General features: G+C 38.2%; 1 protein-coding gene across 1 annotated transcript; it reads right to left on the bottom strand.

The window, feature by feature from the left end:
- Positions 1-2,574: 2,574 nt before the first annotated feature.
- Positions 2,575-11,569, bottom strand: chaf1b (chromatin assembly factor 1, subunit B). The gene is made up of 13 exons (XM_037789529.1): positions 11,421-11,569; positions 10,493-10,625; positions 10,213-10,333; positions 9,532-9,635; positions 9,304-9,400; positions 9,088-9,172; positions 8,344-8,437; positions 8,139-8,208; positions 7,951-8,042; positions 7,691-7,850; positions 6,909-7,508; positions 4,689-4,777; positions 2,575-3,218 (listed from the first exon to the last, which is right to left on the bottom strand). Exons 1-13 carry the CDS (start codon positions 11,544-11,546, stop codon positions 3,118-3,120), a joined length of 1,872 nt encoding a protein of 623 aa, XP_037645457.1. The 5' UTR covers positions 11,547-11,569; the 3' UTR covers positions 2,575-3,117.
- Between the last annotated feature and the right edge of the window lie 2,485 nt (positions 11,570-14,054).

Genomic DNA, 14,054 nt, shown 5'->3' with positions numbered 1-14,054 from the left:
TATTTCACACGTTTGTACCTGTACAACCGGCGTGACAATAAACATCTTGAATCTTGAATCTTGAATCTATTACAATGCCTTAATGTTTAAAAAAAAAAAAAAAAAAAACTTGCTGCACAGTCTACTATGGAAGAGTGCAGTCTTATTATTTATTTATTTATGCATTTATTTGTTTGTTCCTTTAATTTTTTTATACCCTCTTTTATTTTTGTTATTATATTATTTAGTTTTTTTATAATTTAAGTTATCTTTCCTATCCAGTTGTGCCTTGTACACACACACACACTATTAACTGAAGGTTGTGCAGTCTTTATCCTCTTAAAATGATCTGACGTTATTTAGCTAGGACAAACGTGATTTATGCAGTGTTTGAAATGATCTAAAGTAACAATAACTTTCATTTTATTAATTGAATATGCTGTACTTTTCTCTGTGGTGGAATGTAACTAAGTACATTTACTCAAGTACTGGTACCAATTAGAGATACTTGTACTTTACTTGAGTAGGCCTATTTTCCCCTCATGACACTTTCTACTTCTACTCCACTAATATTGTATTTTTTACTCGGCTACAATTATTTGACAGCTTTAGTTACTTTACAGCGTTTCTCACTATTTTCTGAATTTTTAAAAACCAAACGATCAATCGATTAATGGAGAAAATAATCAGAAGATTAATCCGTAATGAAAATAATCATTAGTTGCAGTTTTATACAAAATAGTTAAAAATGAGCTCCACCTCAACCAAATACAACAGTAAAATCCTGATTTTACATTAATGCATGAGTCATAATAATCTAATGATATAATATATAATAGTATAACAGTCACAGGGGACATTTTTTTACTTTTCATACTTTAAGTACATTTTACTGATTATACTAAGTAGCATTTTCAATGAAGGACTTTAACTTGTAACACAGTATTTTTATAGTGTGATATTAGTACTTTTACTTAAGTAAAATACCTGAATACTGAATAATCTTCCAGTCTGACTTTACACCACATTAAATGCTACATTCATACAAGGCAAAGATGACGACTGTGATGGTATTTTCTGCATCCGTTTACGGTTTCTGTATTGACCACCAACATCAAGATTGTTTTTAATTTAAGACACAAAACCTTAGAGTATACAATATTAAAACCCAATTCACACAATAACTGTACTGAAAAGACAGCCAATACTTCATATTTTCTTTCCTCCACTGCCACGTCATTAGCTGATGCTTGCAAACACATGCGGCATTGATTCAGTAATCTGAACACTTAATTATAAGCATTGGAACGTGTGCTAATATGAGGTGTATGCAAGGACAGCATTTTGTGTTTAAAGCTAAGCATTTGTCTGTTTGGCTCTTTGCATTAAAAAGGTTTGCACAATAAAACTCAAAGCAATCACAAAATACTGCGATACACTCAGGGCTACCATTGAGGACATAGAGGTCATGACCTCTGTATTTTGGGGGGGAATTTAGGAGTTTTATTAACCTCGAAGTAGCTTGAAATCTACAAGAAAAAAAAACACGTGCTGGGTAATTCACTGGATGTATTTCTTTAAGACTCAATATGGCATGCACTGTTGCCTGCCTGCCGCCAGCCCTCGATGATTTTTTAATGATGCCACGATGTCCTGGGTGCAATGTCTGCCTACTGACCCGATATCATTTCTGTTTGGTTATCTAACTACTTATCCACTTAGATGATATTGGTGCTTTGTTTGTGTTAATATGTGTATATATGTGTGTATACAGGTTAGTGTGTGCCGGTCACACTATACACTAGAAGTCTAGATTCATAAACCTAATTATTATTTTACTTGTTTTTATCCATCTTTTAATCTACTCTTTTATTTATTTGTTCTTCATTTGTTCATTCATTTATTTATTATATTATCCGTGATTTTGCTATTATTATTATTACTTATATATTTTTCATTAAAATGTTTCTGTTTATGTACAGCTGTCTATGTAAATGCATGTATGTATGTATGCATATGTATACAAATATGGATGTCTGTGTGCATATGTAAGTATGCCCTAGTTATTCACTATTCATCCTTATGTAATTTCTGCAATTATTTACTTCATTTTCACTCCCATTTCTGCCATCCCTAGTGTGGGTGAGTCAGGAGGGGGGGTTATTGAACCTGAAAATCCTTTTTTCATATTTGTTATATACATTTAATGTGCTTTCTTGCAATAAAGTATTGAAACAAAAAATACTATGTTTAAAATGTACTTATTTTGGGACAATAAAGAAAAAATAGATTCATTCTTTCTCCACCAGTTTTTACCGGGTAATATTTACACCTTCATGTAGTGGATCAAAATCTCTAGAAAATATAATAAATAAGTGACCATAACCAAGAAATTAAATAAGAAAAATCCAATTAAGAAAAATTTTGATAAACTTTGCAGTATTAATTCTACATTATCCTCACTAGCACTGTAAAGACAGCCCATTAATGATGGTTGTCACAATAAAAAATAAGGCTTTACATAACTGGCAGCTGCTTTTAGTTAAGACAGCATGAATCATCCCACAGCCATTTACAGCAAACCACTTAAACATGCACTGTATATGAAACATCCTTTATTAGACAATGAGAAAAAGACTTCTCACTCAAGCTGCTGGCCTGCAGTCTACAGAAAATGAAGACTCAAAGCTCTCACAAGGCACTAAACCTTGAGGTGCTTTTTCTTCTTCAGGTTTTGAGCCGTTTGTTTCACAATCACATGTTCTTGAAAAGAACAGACAGAACTTTCCTTTTGTACAACATCACTTGAGCATCTACATGTCAAACAAATATAAGACAATTACCTGTTTACTGTATGACATAAAAACACACACATGACTAAAATAAGTATTAATTCAAGGACACTTACTGCAATGCGGTTTGTTTTTAAAACAATGTACATTATGTGATGTTAAAGCTTAATTTAGTTAAATCAAGTACAGACAATATCAACCAACACACACACGATGCTATCGCACTGTGGCGTTGTTGCATCCATGGGGAACCTCAGTGGTTTTATACTGAAGCTTCTTTCACTGACACTCTCTGCTGTACGTACTCTTTTCTGATATCCCAGCACCACACTCTTCCTATTAGACACTAAGTCTGGGTGGTACTGGTCTTTACTGGGGGCTCACTGGTCTTGGGCCGCTTGGATTCTGGAGGCTGGCACACTGGATCAGAGGGAGGAGAAGGACGTTCTGGAGAAATACGAGAAGAAGAAGGTCAGTGAGAGAAGGGTTACGCACGATAGCCTGATTCTACCTGTCTTCTATTCAGTCAACATTTCTGTAGCGGAACAGGTCAATATGCACGGTGAAATACACGCCAGACTAGTTAACATACTAGTAATGAAAACTAAGTCTGGGCACGACAAGAATTCCACTTTACTACAATTATTGAGTTTTATTTTGATAATTTTGTCTAGAGCTGCAACGATTAATTGATTAGTTAATTGGTTTGAGTAATTTTCTAAGAAAAATAAAGTCTAAATTCTCTGATTCCAGCTTCTTCAATGTGAATCTTTTCTCGTTTCTTTACTCCTCTATGACAGTAAACTGAATATCTTTAAGTTTTGAACAAAAGAAAAAGACATTTGAGGACGTCATCTTGGCCTTTGGGAAACACTGATCGAAATTGTTCACCATTTTCTGAGAGTTTTTAGGCCAAACAACTTATCGATTAATCAAGAACACAATTGACAATGATAATAATCAGTTTTTGGCCATTTTTCATTTCACTAATAATCAAATTGTATTCACCAAGTTAATTGTCGGATCTGTGAACATGGCTGTATTGCTAAAAAGAAGTCAGACTGGGCAAGAAACATGAGCAGTCAGGTGGTGATACAGGCTTTAAACAAACCCCCAGGTTAGCCAAATGTATTCCAAAAAGAAGACAAAGGCAACTGGTAGATCTTTTTATCCAAACACTCACTATTAATTGATTAGTTGTTTGGTCTATAAAATGTCAGAAAATGGTTAAAAATGTCTCTCAGTGTTTCCCAAAGCCCAAGATGATGTCCTCAAATGTCTTGTTTTGTCCACAACTCATAGATATTCAGTTGTCTGACCTGACTGAATGGATGGGGACAATGGCATTAGTATGTAAATTGCTGCTGTAACACCTCAATTGTGAGAAGGAGAGCACTGGTATCGGATTACTGCCCTGTATCGTCAGATACCTGTGGAGAGGTATCTGACTCAGTATCGGGGGAGAAAAAGTTAGATTGGCGCATCCCTAATTAACTCATTTACACAAGGCAAATAAAGTCTTCAACTACTTCCTACTCTCGGAGGAAAACTTCCATTGATATCTTGTTAAACTTAACAAAGCCAAGCTAAACATCTACTCCTAAAAAGATAATTTATGATTTCTTATGACTCATAAACAGACAACAACTCATTTGGTGAACATGATTTAACATAATTCGGTAATGTACTCATTTTAGTTCCATGTAAAGTGAATAAAAGTGATGTTTCCCAGATAAAGCTCGTCGGCCTCAACAACGCAGTTCCTACACATTTTTTGTAACTGTTGATTTATTAAATCGGAGTTCTACCGAGTGAAACATGGCGCCGAATTCAAATGTATTTCCATCATGCACGATTTTCAATCATAAACTTTCTGTTGTGATATTTGCAACATGAAGGACAACAGCCCTCACTAACCATGTTTGGCCTTCTCAGTGGAGGAGGGAGTGCGGAAGAGTGAACTAACAGCCGGAGATCGGGATGCAATGGGAGTCAGAGATACTCTCCTGTAAACAAACAAAGAAAAAGCATGAATGGTATAAAGAGGCTTCAAGCGCGAGAAAACACACAGATATGACAATAAACTGCTACTCTTCTACGGTGAACAAAGTTAATCACCGTTCCTCTTCATTTAGCATCTCTTTTGTTCTTCTGATTCAGTCGTTGCCAACTAGTAAAACTAGTCAAGGCAAACGCTCCATGTTACAGATACAAGGCAAATACAAAAGCATGTGCAGACCTGCCATTGTCTACAAGCAGTCTGTCAGAGTGATTATTATTTTATAGTCAGTGGGGGGTCCAACGGATTCCTCGTACCAGACAGGGCTTTGTTCTCAGTGCCAGTACAGACACATGTAAACAGACGAAAACATCACAAGCCCCATTACAGCCATTTATGCATTTTAAAAAGTATATTTAAAAAGGCATTTTACACATTTTAAAGAACACAGCGCTCATCGGTAAACTGCATCTTTAGCGATAATCAGCTTAGTTACTTTAATCATAAGGGGGAGGGAGGTAGATGCAGAACGCTCTGTGTAGTTACTTCCTCATAACACATTTGAATAGTTCAAGCATTTCCATAAATTACCATATGCCCTCCTGTATGAGGCTGCACCTGCACTCTTCACACCATCTACTGTACATCTTACCTGTGTTAAATATCTTTACTGGTACAGAAATTGAATTGAATTAATTCTGCTGCACGATTACAAACTAACACTTTACAGCGTTCCCCTGTCCCCCCGGTGATGGGTTCACTACACCGGCTTCCTGTCAAATTTAGGATTGAATTAATTTTTTTCTAATTAGTTGAGTGTGCCGCTCAAAGTTTAAGACTCGAGGTGACAGAGTTTTGCTGTCCTAACAGTCTCTCTATGGGGGTTAGATCAGAAAACGCTGTTTAGTGTTTTAAATCTCATCTCAAAATGAATTTATTTGCAAAGGAAATTTATTGATCTGAGCTGTAATGACGTGCGGACCCATTCGAGGAGCCCATGAATGCACCATTAACCTGCGTTACCATCCGTCTCGACTCAAGTCCGATTCGATCGGTCCTCCCTCGTTCATTCAGTGCCGTTGGGTCTGTGTACGCCACTTCCTATATTTTGAGCGACTGCTCCACCGTAGCAGGCAGCGTGAGCAGTAGCCTACGATAACAGCGAGTTGGAGATTCATGAGCCGGTACATACCGGACACTAAAAAAGAGTCGTTTAAAAAGATTTGTTCGTTCATTTTTGCACATCACTACTGAGTGTTTTCTTATTCTTTCACCATTTTTGCTTGTCTTTGATTTAAATATTTATTCAGATGCTTTTTATCGTCTTGTATTGCAACTGTGAAGCATTTTGTAACCCTGTTTTGTGCAATATGAGTAAAGTTTTATTTACTTACTAATAATTATGTAAATAGTATAAATATGATGCTCCAAACTCAGGAAACATCTCAGTTAAATCACACAAATAACATGGGTGGTTTTGGCAGTGTGGACTTATTTACATTACGGGGACTACAGATGTAAATTAGACTTTCTGGCCAACTCTGGCATATTTTCAGAAATGTTATTAATATGCACTGTCCCTGTCAAAGTAATATACTAAACTAAACATGTGTGAGTAACTGAAACGGACAAAACCATTCACATCCCTTGGCTGAATACTGACATTATCAATGAAAACACGTCCACACAAAGAACGTAGGATATGCGCTAGTGCGTAAACGATTAATTGATTGGCAGTAAATTAGTTGCAACTAGTGTGATAACTTATATATTTGTCAGTCATCAAGCAAAAATGTTTCCAGGCTCTCAAATGTGAGGATTTGCAGCTTTTCTCAATGTATATTAAAGATTTGGAACACAACAAGAAGATGCCACCTGGGTGTCTTGGACATTGTGATGTGCATTTCTCATTATTTCCTGAAATATTATAGATTAAATGATTAATCAATAATGCAATCAGTAGCCCTACTACACACACACACCTGCCCTCACATGCATTGAAAAGCCTACCTGCCAACAATCAAAGCATAGCTGTGCACATACAAAGGTTCACACTTTCAGTGGTATAATAATAATAAACTAATTCCCTTTTGTTTCACTCTGACAGAATCAAACATAATAACTCCTTTTGCATTTACCTTGGTGTGGGACCCTTCGGGGTGGTTGTGCCCTTAGGAGTAGTGGACCCAGCATTATTAGCACTGTTGAGGGCTTTAGGGGTGGAGGGAGTGAGGGGGGCGATGCGTGGCTGGGTTGTGGAGGAGTTGGTAGGGGTGAGAGGGGTGAGACGGGGTTGGGGAGTAGAGGGTGTGCTTTTGCTGGCAGATGTTGGGGTCTGAGGTGCTGAAGGAGCTGAAGGAGCTGAAGGAGCTGTGGTTTTAGGGCTAGAGGGCTTCCCCCAGCCCTCCAGGGTGTTGAGGGTGATCCTACGGGGCTGAGGTTTAGACTTGGCACTCGGGGTGCTTTTCTTCTCCTCTGGCGGGGTGACGGAGGGGGCATCTTTGGCAAGGCCGGTTTGGGATGTGGGAGTCGGGGCTGAGCTTGGTGGCTGGGTCAAAGGAGATGAGGTCCTGGCCGCCGTCGACTTCTTGCCCTTTTTCTCAACACCAGCGTTTGGGACAAAGAACTCCAGGGTGGGGGGCTCCTTCAGCGGAGTGCCCAGCTCCCCAGGAGAGAAGGACAGGAAGGAGCAGTAGCCGTCTGTGGAGGACACAGCCAGGAAGGAACCGTCACGAGACCTAAAGGAGGATACAACACAAAAGCATGTCAGTAGGTGAAAGGCTAAAATATGAATTAAACATACAGAACATTCTTTAATTCATCCTTCTAATATTTATAAGTTAAAGCAAGAGTCTACAACGTTTTTTTCTTCTGCAAACTAATTTGACATTATGAAAAGTAGACGAGAGCCCTAGTTTACCATGTGAGATCGCTGAGTGTGTGGTAGTGGATGTTGGACACCAGGCCAAAAGGAAGCGTCTGCTGCGTGTCATACAAGAAGATGGAGTCCTCAGATGCCACAGCAAACACCATGCGGTATGGCAACTGGAATACGTTGGGAAGAGCCTGAACTGAACCATCTGTGGAGGAGAAATGGTCAAATAAAGTGTCCAGACAATAAAAAAAGGGAGGACTTCATTATCATTATTGTCTGTTGACTAATTGGGCGTGTGTTCTTGCCTTCTTCCGTCTTGGTCCTCAGTTCAAAGTAGACGGGGCAGCAGCGCACAGCCAGTGTAGCTTTACTTGGACACGGCAAGTGGGCGATAGGCCTAAAACACACAGATATGTACATCAGTCACCAGCATTAATTCAGCCAACACTGACTATGACAAACTATAAAAGCCACAGCATGTCACAAAAGTTACCTCTTGAGACTCTTCCTGGAAAAGATGTAGGTGGTATTTATGATGTTTTCTCCGATCTCCACACATCCAGCTGAGGTTGAAAATGGGTGACAACAGAAGACAGAAATTAGTTTATATAAACTATATTAACGAGGATATCACAATACTTTATTTCACCAGATAAATGCCAGGTAAAAGCCACATTTTGAGCATGCTGTGTAGGTACCTGGAGCGAGCAAGAAAGACCCATCTGGTGTGAATGAAAGACGTCGGAAAAATGACCTCATGCTGTCATCGTGGAACATTCTGTACGGCTTGGCCTGCGAAGATGAAGACAAAATGCAGCACTAGCGCGTGTGTGTGTTGGATGCCTCACTCACTTGGCAGCAGGGCAGAAGATCGCTGAAGATACCACAGAGTACATTCATCATTTTAAGACCAAATATAGACGAATCCGGCGACCGCTTTGTGTGTTCCACCATCTAGCGGCGCCGCCATTACTGCGGCGGCAAGTCGTAGTGACTGTACTGTCTGCTAACAGTATTAACTCGTGACTTTCAGCCGAATGCGTCCGTGGTTGCTCGTGGTAACTTACGTAAATAGATATTAAACACAGATGAGTACGTACAACAAACTCATGCGTGTTGTACGGAGAAGCCACGGCAGCAATGACGACTTGTTTACTTCCAGTACTTCCCCGGATTCGTGTATAGGGAAGACAAATATGCAGAAGAGTCATAAAAACGTTTTATTGTGGTGGCCAAAAAAGAGCATGAGTGACAACAGACAGTTGATTTCATGAAGAATAATCTCAAAAAAGGTAAAGATGAGATATTGTGTTCTGTGTACATGGCTAACTGACAAAATTCATGACTGAAAAGAAAAAGTTGTTAAATTTAAGACCTTAGTCACATCTAAAACAACGGAGTGACTCAAAGTGAGTGTCATCAAAAGCAAAATTTCTACTGACCTCTCCCTCTGCGAGTGGCCCAGAGCTCATTTTACTGATACAGAAGGCTTTCTTCTTGGTGTGAGTGCTGTACACACGCATCACTCTGACGGGGAGGAAAACAAAAACATCTTAAGCATGAAGCTGCTGAAGCTAAGCAACAGCAAATACATTCATTTAATGAAGATTGAACCCATAGTGAGGCCACGAGGGGTCTGAATCTCTGTTTTTTTCTACCTGTCGCAGCTGAGAGTGGCTACATATTGACCCAGAGGATCCCAGGTCACCCCCTGCACGTAGCTCTTATGGTCATTCAAGATACACAGCTTCTGTCCTAAACACAAAACCAACCAACGTGATAAATACAAAGCCAAAATAAGATATATTGGATTTGCATTACTAAAATGCAAATATAACAGATGAAACTGGATGGAGAAACACAGATATCTATGAGGCTAAGCAAACCTTTGTTAATGTCCCACATAATAGCAGTGTTGTCGACAGACCCAGACACCATGGAGTTTCCATCCCGTGTCCAGCAGATGTCGTACACGTCCTCTATGTGTCCCCTAAAGACAAATTAAATGATAAGAAATCTCTTTGTATAACCACACTATGCTACACATTTACAATCAGTCAGATAGAAAATTGCCCAATGGTAAAACCAAGTAGATCTCCATACTCAGACTAATTAGTATTCATAACAAAGTAATGATTCTCTTGTAATTCTGAAATGTTGACTGTCTCACTTGTCTGATCTGATCCGACACGAAGCGGGCCCGTCATGAGCTATAGCTTAAACAGTACATCGGACACTTCTTCTGCGACTGTCAGTGTTGCTCTGTATTGCCCCGTGCAAATAAACTATTAAATAATAACTGTTTTGGACAGCACATTTAAGAAGCTGGAATCAGAAAATTGTAACTTTTTTTCCATAAAAATATTACTCAAACCGATTCATTGATTATTAAAAAAGTTGGTGAGTCATTTAATAGTTGACAACTAATTGATTAATCATTTCAGCTCCAGTGCCAATCCAGTGCTATTGTCAGTCGTCTAAGAGTCTTTAGAATCAAAGGAAATCAGGTAGAAACTGTCATAAAAACATTCCAACTTGATGGGATCGAAACTGCCAGAGTTGTGTACCTTAATGTCTTGACCACAGACCAGCTCTCCTTGTTGAGCTGAGCATCTTCGTCCTCCTGGAAAACGGGTGTCTGCTCGGGCTCTTTAGAGTCATTGAGCTTCCACAGCAGAATCGCTGCGTCTGTACCAAATAAAAAACATATGATTAATAAAAGCCATTGTATTTTTAGAATATCTACTCTGTTTTGAGATTAACATCACCACTGCCTTTTAAATACGAAATTAAAATGTTTACATTGCACATATTTCATCTAACATCTGTGTACTATGTGTGACATACCATCTCCTCCTGAGGCAAGGAGCTCTCCACTGGGGCTAAAACGCACTACGTTGACAGCCTTGGTATGTCTCGCCAGATTAGACAGAAACTCCACCACTGCCTTCCCGTCTGGGCCCGTGTCTACCCGCCACAGCTGCATCCACAAGAGGGCAAAAAGTCATTAAACACACACTCTGTGAACAGCTGTGACCTTATAAACCACAGCTGCAGGGAAATATAACATATTTAAAAAGAAAAACTATTTTCTAAACATATTTTATTTAATGTAATATTTTGTAAACATCTGTAAGACATGGAGGGCTGTCCTGAATACCATTTTTTTTTAGTTTTGGTGACAAATATTCTAAAGTATTCTAAACTTTGCTGAAGGCCAACATGTTCTCCTGCTATCCGTCTCCATTTGTTTACGTATCTACCATTTATTTATAAATAGTACATTTGTAATAATAATTAAAAAAAAACATTTCCATTGCTTTTTATCATACCCATTGATTTATGTTAAGTGGGACAAAGTTTGGAGAATTAACAGGTTAAGTTATGTAAAAATCTGACTACAGAAATAAGCACTGTTTGGTCACCCATTTAAGGTCCTGGAAAAAGCCCCAAAATAAATGTCCTATTAAGTATGTCAATATGAAAATGCAAGATTATTATATTCTGTAAGAAACCACCATTGCTGAAAACAGAAACCATGAACCCCACTTCTTAGGGCCTGCACATTTGCCCTTACAGCTACCAACCATTCATTTAGCTTATATGGTCATGCTGATAGGTAAAGTAACTTTGACTTGTGTGTCACACTGTTCCTTTCCTAAACAAATGCATGTAAACAGGTTTTCATCACATGGCCATTAAAGTGACTCAAATAAGTGTGTTTGGTTCATGACTGCATCATGTATTCATCCTCTCTCCTCTCCCCTCCACTCACTCTGACTGTGGTGTCCACTCCAGCTGTGGCCAGCCGATGAAGGCGTCCATCTGAGCTGTGCTGGAAGTCCAGACTGTAGACTGGCTCCTTGTTGTGCCATGCAATCTCACACGTTACCAACTTCATGTTTTTAAATATCCAACACTGACCTCAGGAGGAGAAAAACACATGTAAATATGATACTATGATACAGTTACACACGGGCTAATATTAGCTAGAGCAACATACAGTTATATCACAGACACTGGAAGGGAATGCTACATGTTAACATCGTTAGCAGTCATTTTAGCGGGTTTGTTTTGATGACATGTGGCTAATTTAACAATAAAGACACATTTCAAAACCAGCTGTAAGCTAGTGAGCATGTTAACTAACAATACAACGTTACAAATACTGAGTTATGTGGGTTAATTCTTTGAATTGGAGCTATCTATCTAGTCTTACCTTCCTCTTGTCGTCCAGCTGAAGCGATTAGTAATTTCCCGCGCACGATTCGTTCAAAACTTCCGGTTGAGTAGGGCTGCGCTGATTGGACGAGAACGCGGAAGGGGGCGGGGATTGTCACCCTGTGGTGTATGACGTCAGAGTGTCAAATACTTTTTTATTTTCTATTTAGATAGATAGATAGATAGATACATAGATAGATATATAGATAGATAGATAGATAGATAGATAAATAGATAGATAGATAGATAGATAGTAACTTTATTGATCCCGAGGGAAATTCAAGTTTCCAGCATCACAGTTCCATAGTGCAAAAACATGTTAGTAAAAAGGCAGTAAAAAAAAGTTAGTAGTACAAAGTACAAAAAAATATACCAGATATAAAAATAAAAGTGTATGAAGAAAACTGTTAAAAGTGAATATAGTGCAGGGTAACAGCTGTGATACACGACTATCAAAAAGTGAATATAGTGCAGAAGAGACTGTTAAAAATGAGTATAGTGCAGGGTAACTCCAGTAGCTTAGTCTATGAATGTAAGCTTTATTTAACCAGGTTAGTCCCATTGAGATTAAGAACCTCTTTTCCAAGGGAGACCTGGCCAAGACGGTCAACAGCAAGAACACAAAGGTGCAGACACATTGACACAAATAGAGATATAAAATATACTATAAAAGCACTAAAATTTGCATTAAAAGAGAACTCTCTAAAGACAAACGGTGGGGACAAAAATAAGCTTTTCTGGGAGTCAGCTGTACAACAAGGGGGCTAAAAACATTGGCATGCCATACAGTCTGCTTCTAAAGCCTTAATTTTAGATTTAAACATATTTAATGATACCGGCTCCTTGATTTTTAGGTAATTTTGGAGCAAATTCCAGGCTGAGGGTGTAGAATATGCAAAAGCCCTTTCCCCAATTTTTGTCCGAGCTTTTGAGACAGAGAGCACAAGGAGGTCCTGTGAACGCAGTGAATACTGTCCACAATTAATTATCTATTGAGATAAATGTATCTTTATAAATTAGTTTAGTTATGGTTACAAAATGTAAATCTTATTGAGGGGACAATGTCTGCCATTTGATTAAAGCATTAATAAACAAATTAAAACTTTCTGTGAAATGTGGTAGGAATGTATTCTTCCACATATCAGCTCCACACTGTTTATTTTTTTCCCAGAGACCCTTAAAATTGTTGTTATTGGACTAGAAAGCTGGTATTTTCAAGAAAAATACAACCATCCCATTTAATACACTGGATATTGAGATATCCTGTATACTCATGCTGCTGCCACTGCCATTGGACCCTTAACCAGAGTGCCATTCAATTCATTACCGAAGACAACTGTCACACTCACCAGTGAGTTACATGAAAACAAAAAATTTAAAATCAGCTTATATATTTTAGTGTGCTTTGTTCTCTCTTGTGGGAATCGGCCCCAGCCACCCTGAATAGGATAAGCGGATACAGATAATGGATGGATGGATGTTCTCTCTTGTAAAACACATCTTCATCTTAATGAAGCCTCCCGAATAAATAAAGCTCAACATTATACACACCTCAAAAATCACATCATCATCATCACAACCCCAAACTGTGATTTACAAGCCTGTCAAAATCTAGTTTCTGTGTGGAGATGGTGATTCCTTTCAGCCCAAAGAGGAAGAACTATTAGCCTGCAGGTACAACATTAACAATATTGTACTTTTTACTCAACTACATTTATTTGACATTAGTTATTTACTTTAAAGATTTAGATTCTTAAAATAAGTCATAAATCAACTAATGAATTATGATGTATTATTATAGATTAAGCTACCCAGAAGTATATAAAGTAGTTGAAATGAGCTCCACCTTTACCAGCTGCAACATTAGTGATGCTTACACAATAATGCATCAATAAATACAATCCAGTGATATAATATTATTCTGAAATGGACCATTCTGCATGAGTACTTCAAGTATATTTTCATACTAATACTGTACGTTTACTTAAGTAAGGTTTTGAATGCAGGACTTTTACTTGTAACAGACTATTTTTACACTGTGGTATTGTTATTTTGACTTAAGTAAAAGATCTGATTCCTTCTTCCACCACAGACTAATAATTGTTGCCTATTAAACATTGCTCAAGCAAGCATAACCTGTTTAAAGACTTAGAGGGAGGTTCTTAATAACTCTTTCAGAAACATACCG

The sequence above is a fragment of the Sebastes umbrosus genome, chromosome 13 (genome assembly GCF_015220745.1).
Source record: "Sebastes umbrosus isolate fSebUmb1 chromosome 13, fSebUmb1.pri, whole genome shotgun sequence".
NCBI classification, from domain to species: domain Eukaryota; kingdom Metazoa; phylum Chordata; class Actinopteri; order Perciformes; family Sebastidae; genus Sebastes; species Sebastes umbrosus.
The sequence above is the reverse complement of the archived record's forward strand: the minus strand, read 5'-3'. Positions and strand labels throughout refer to the sequence as shown.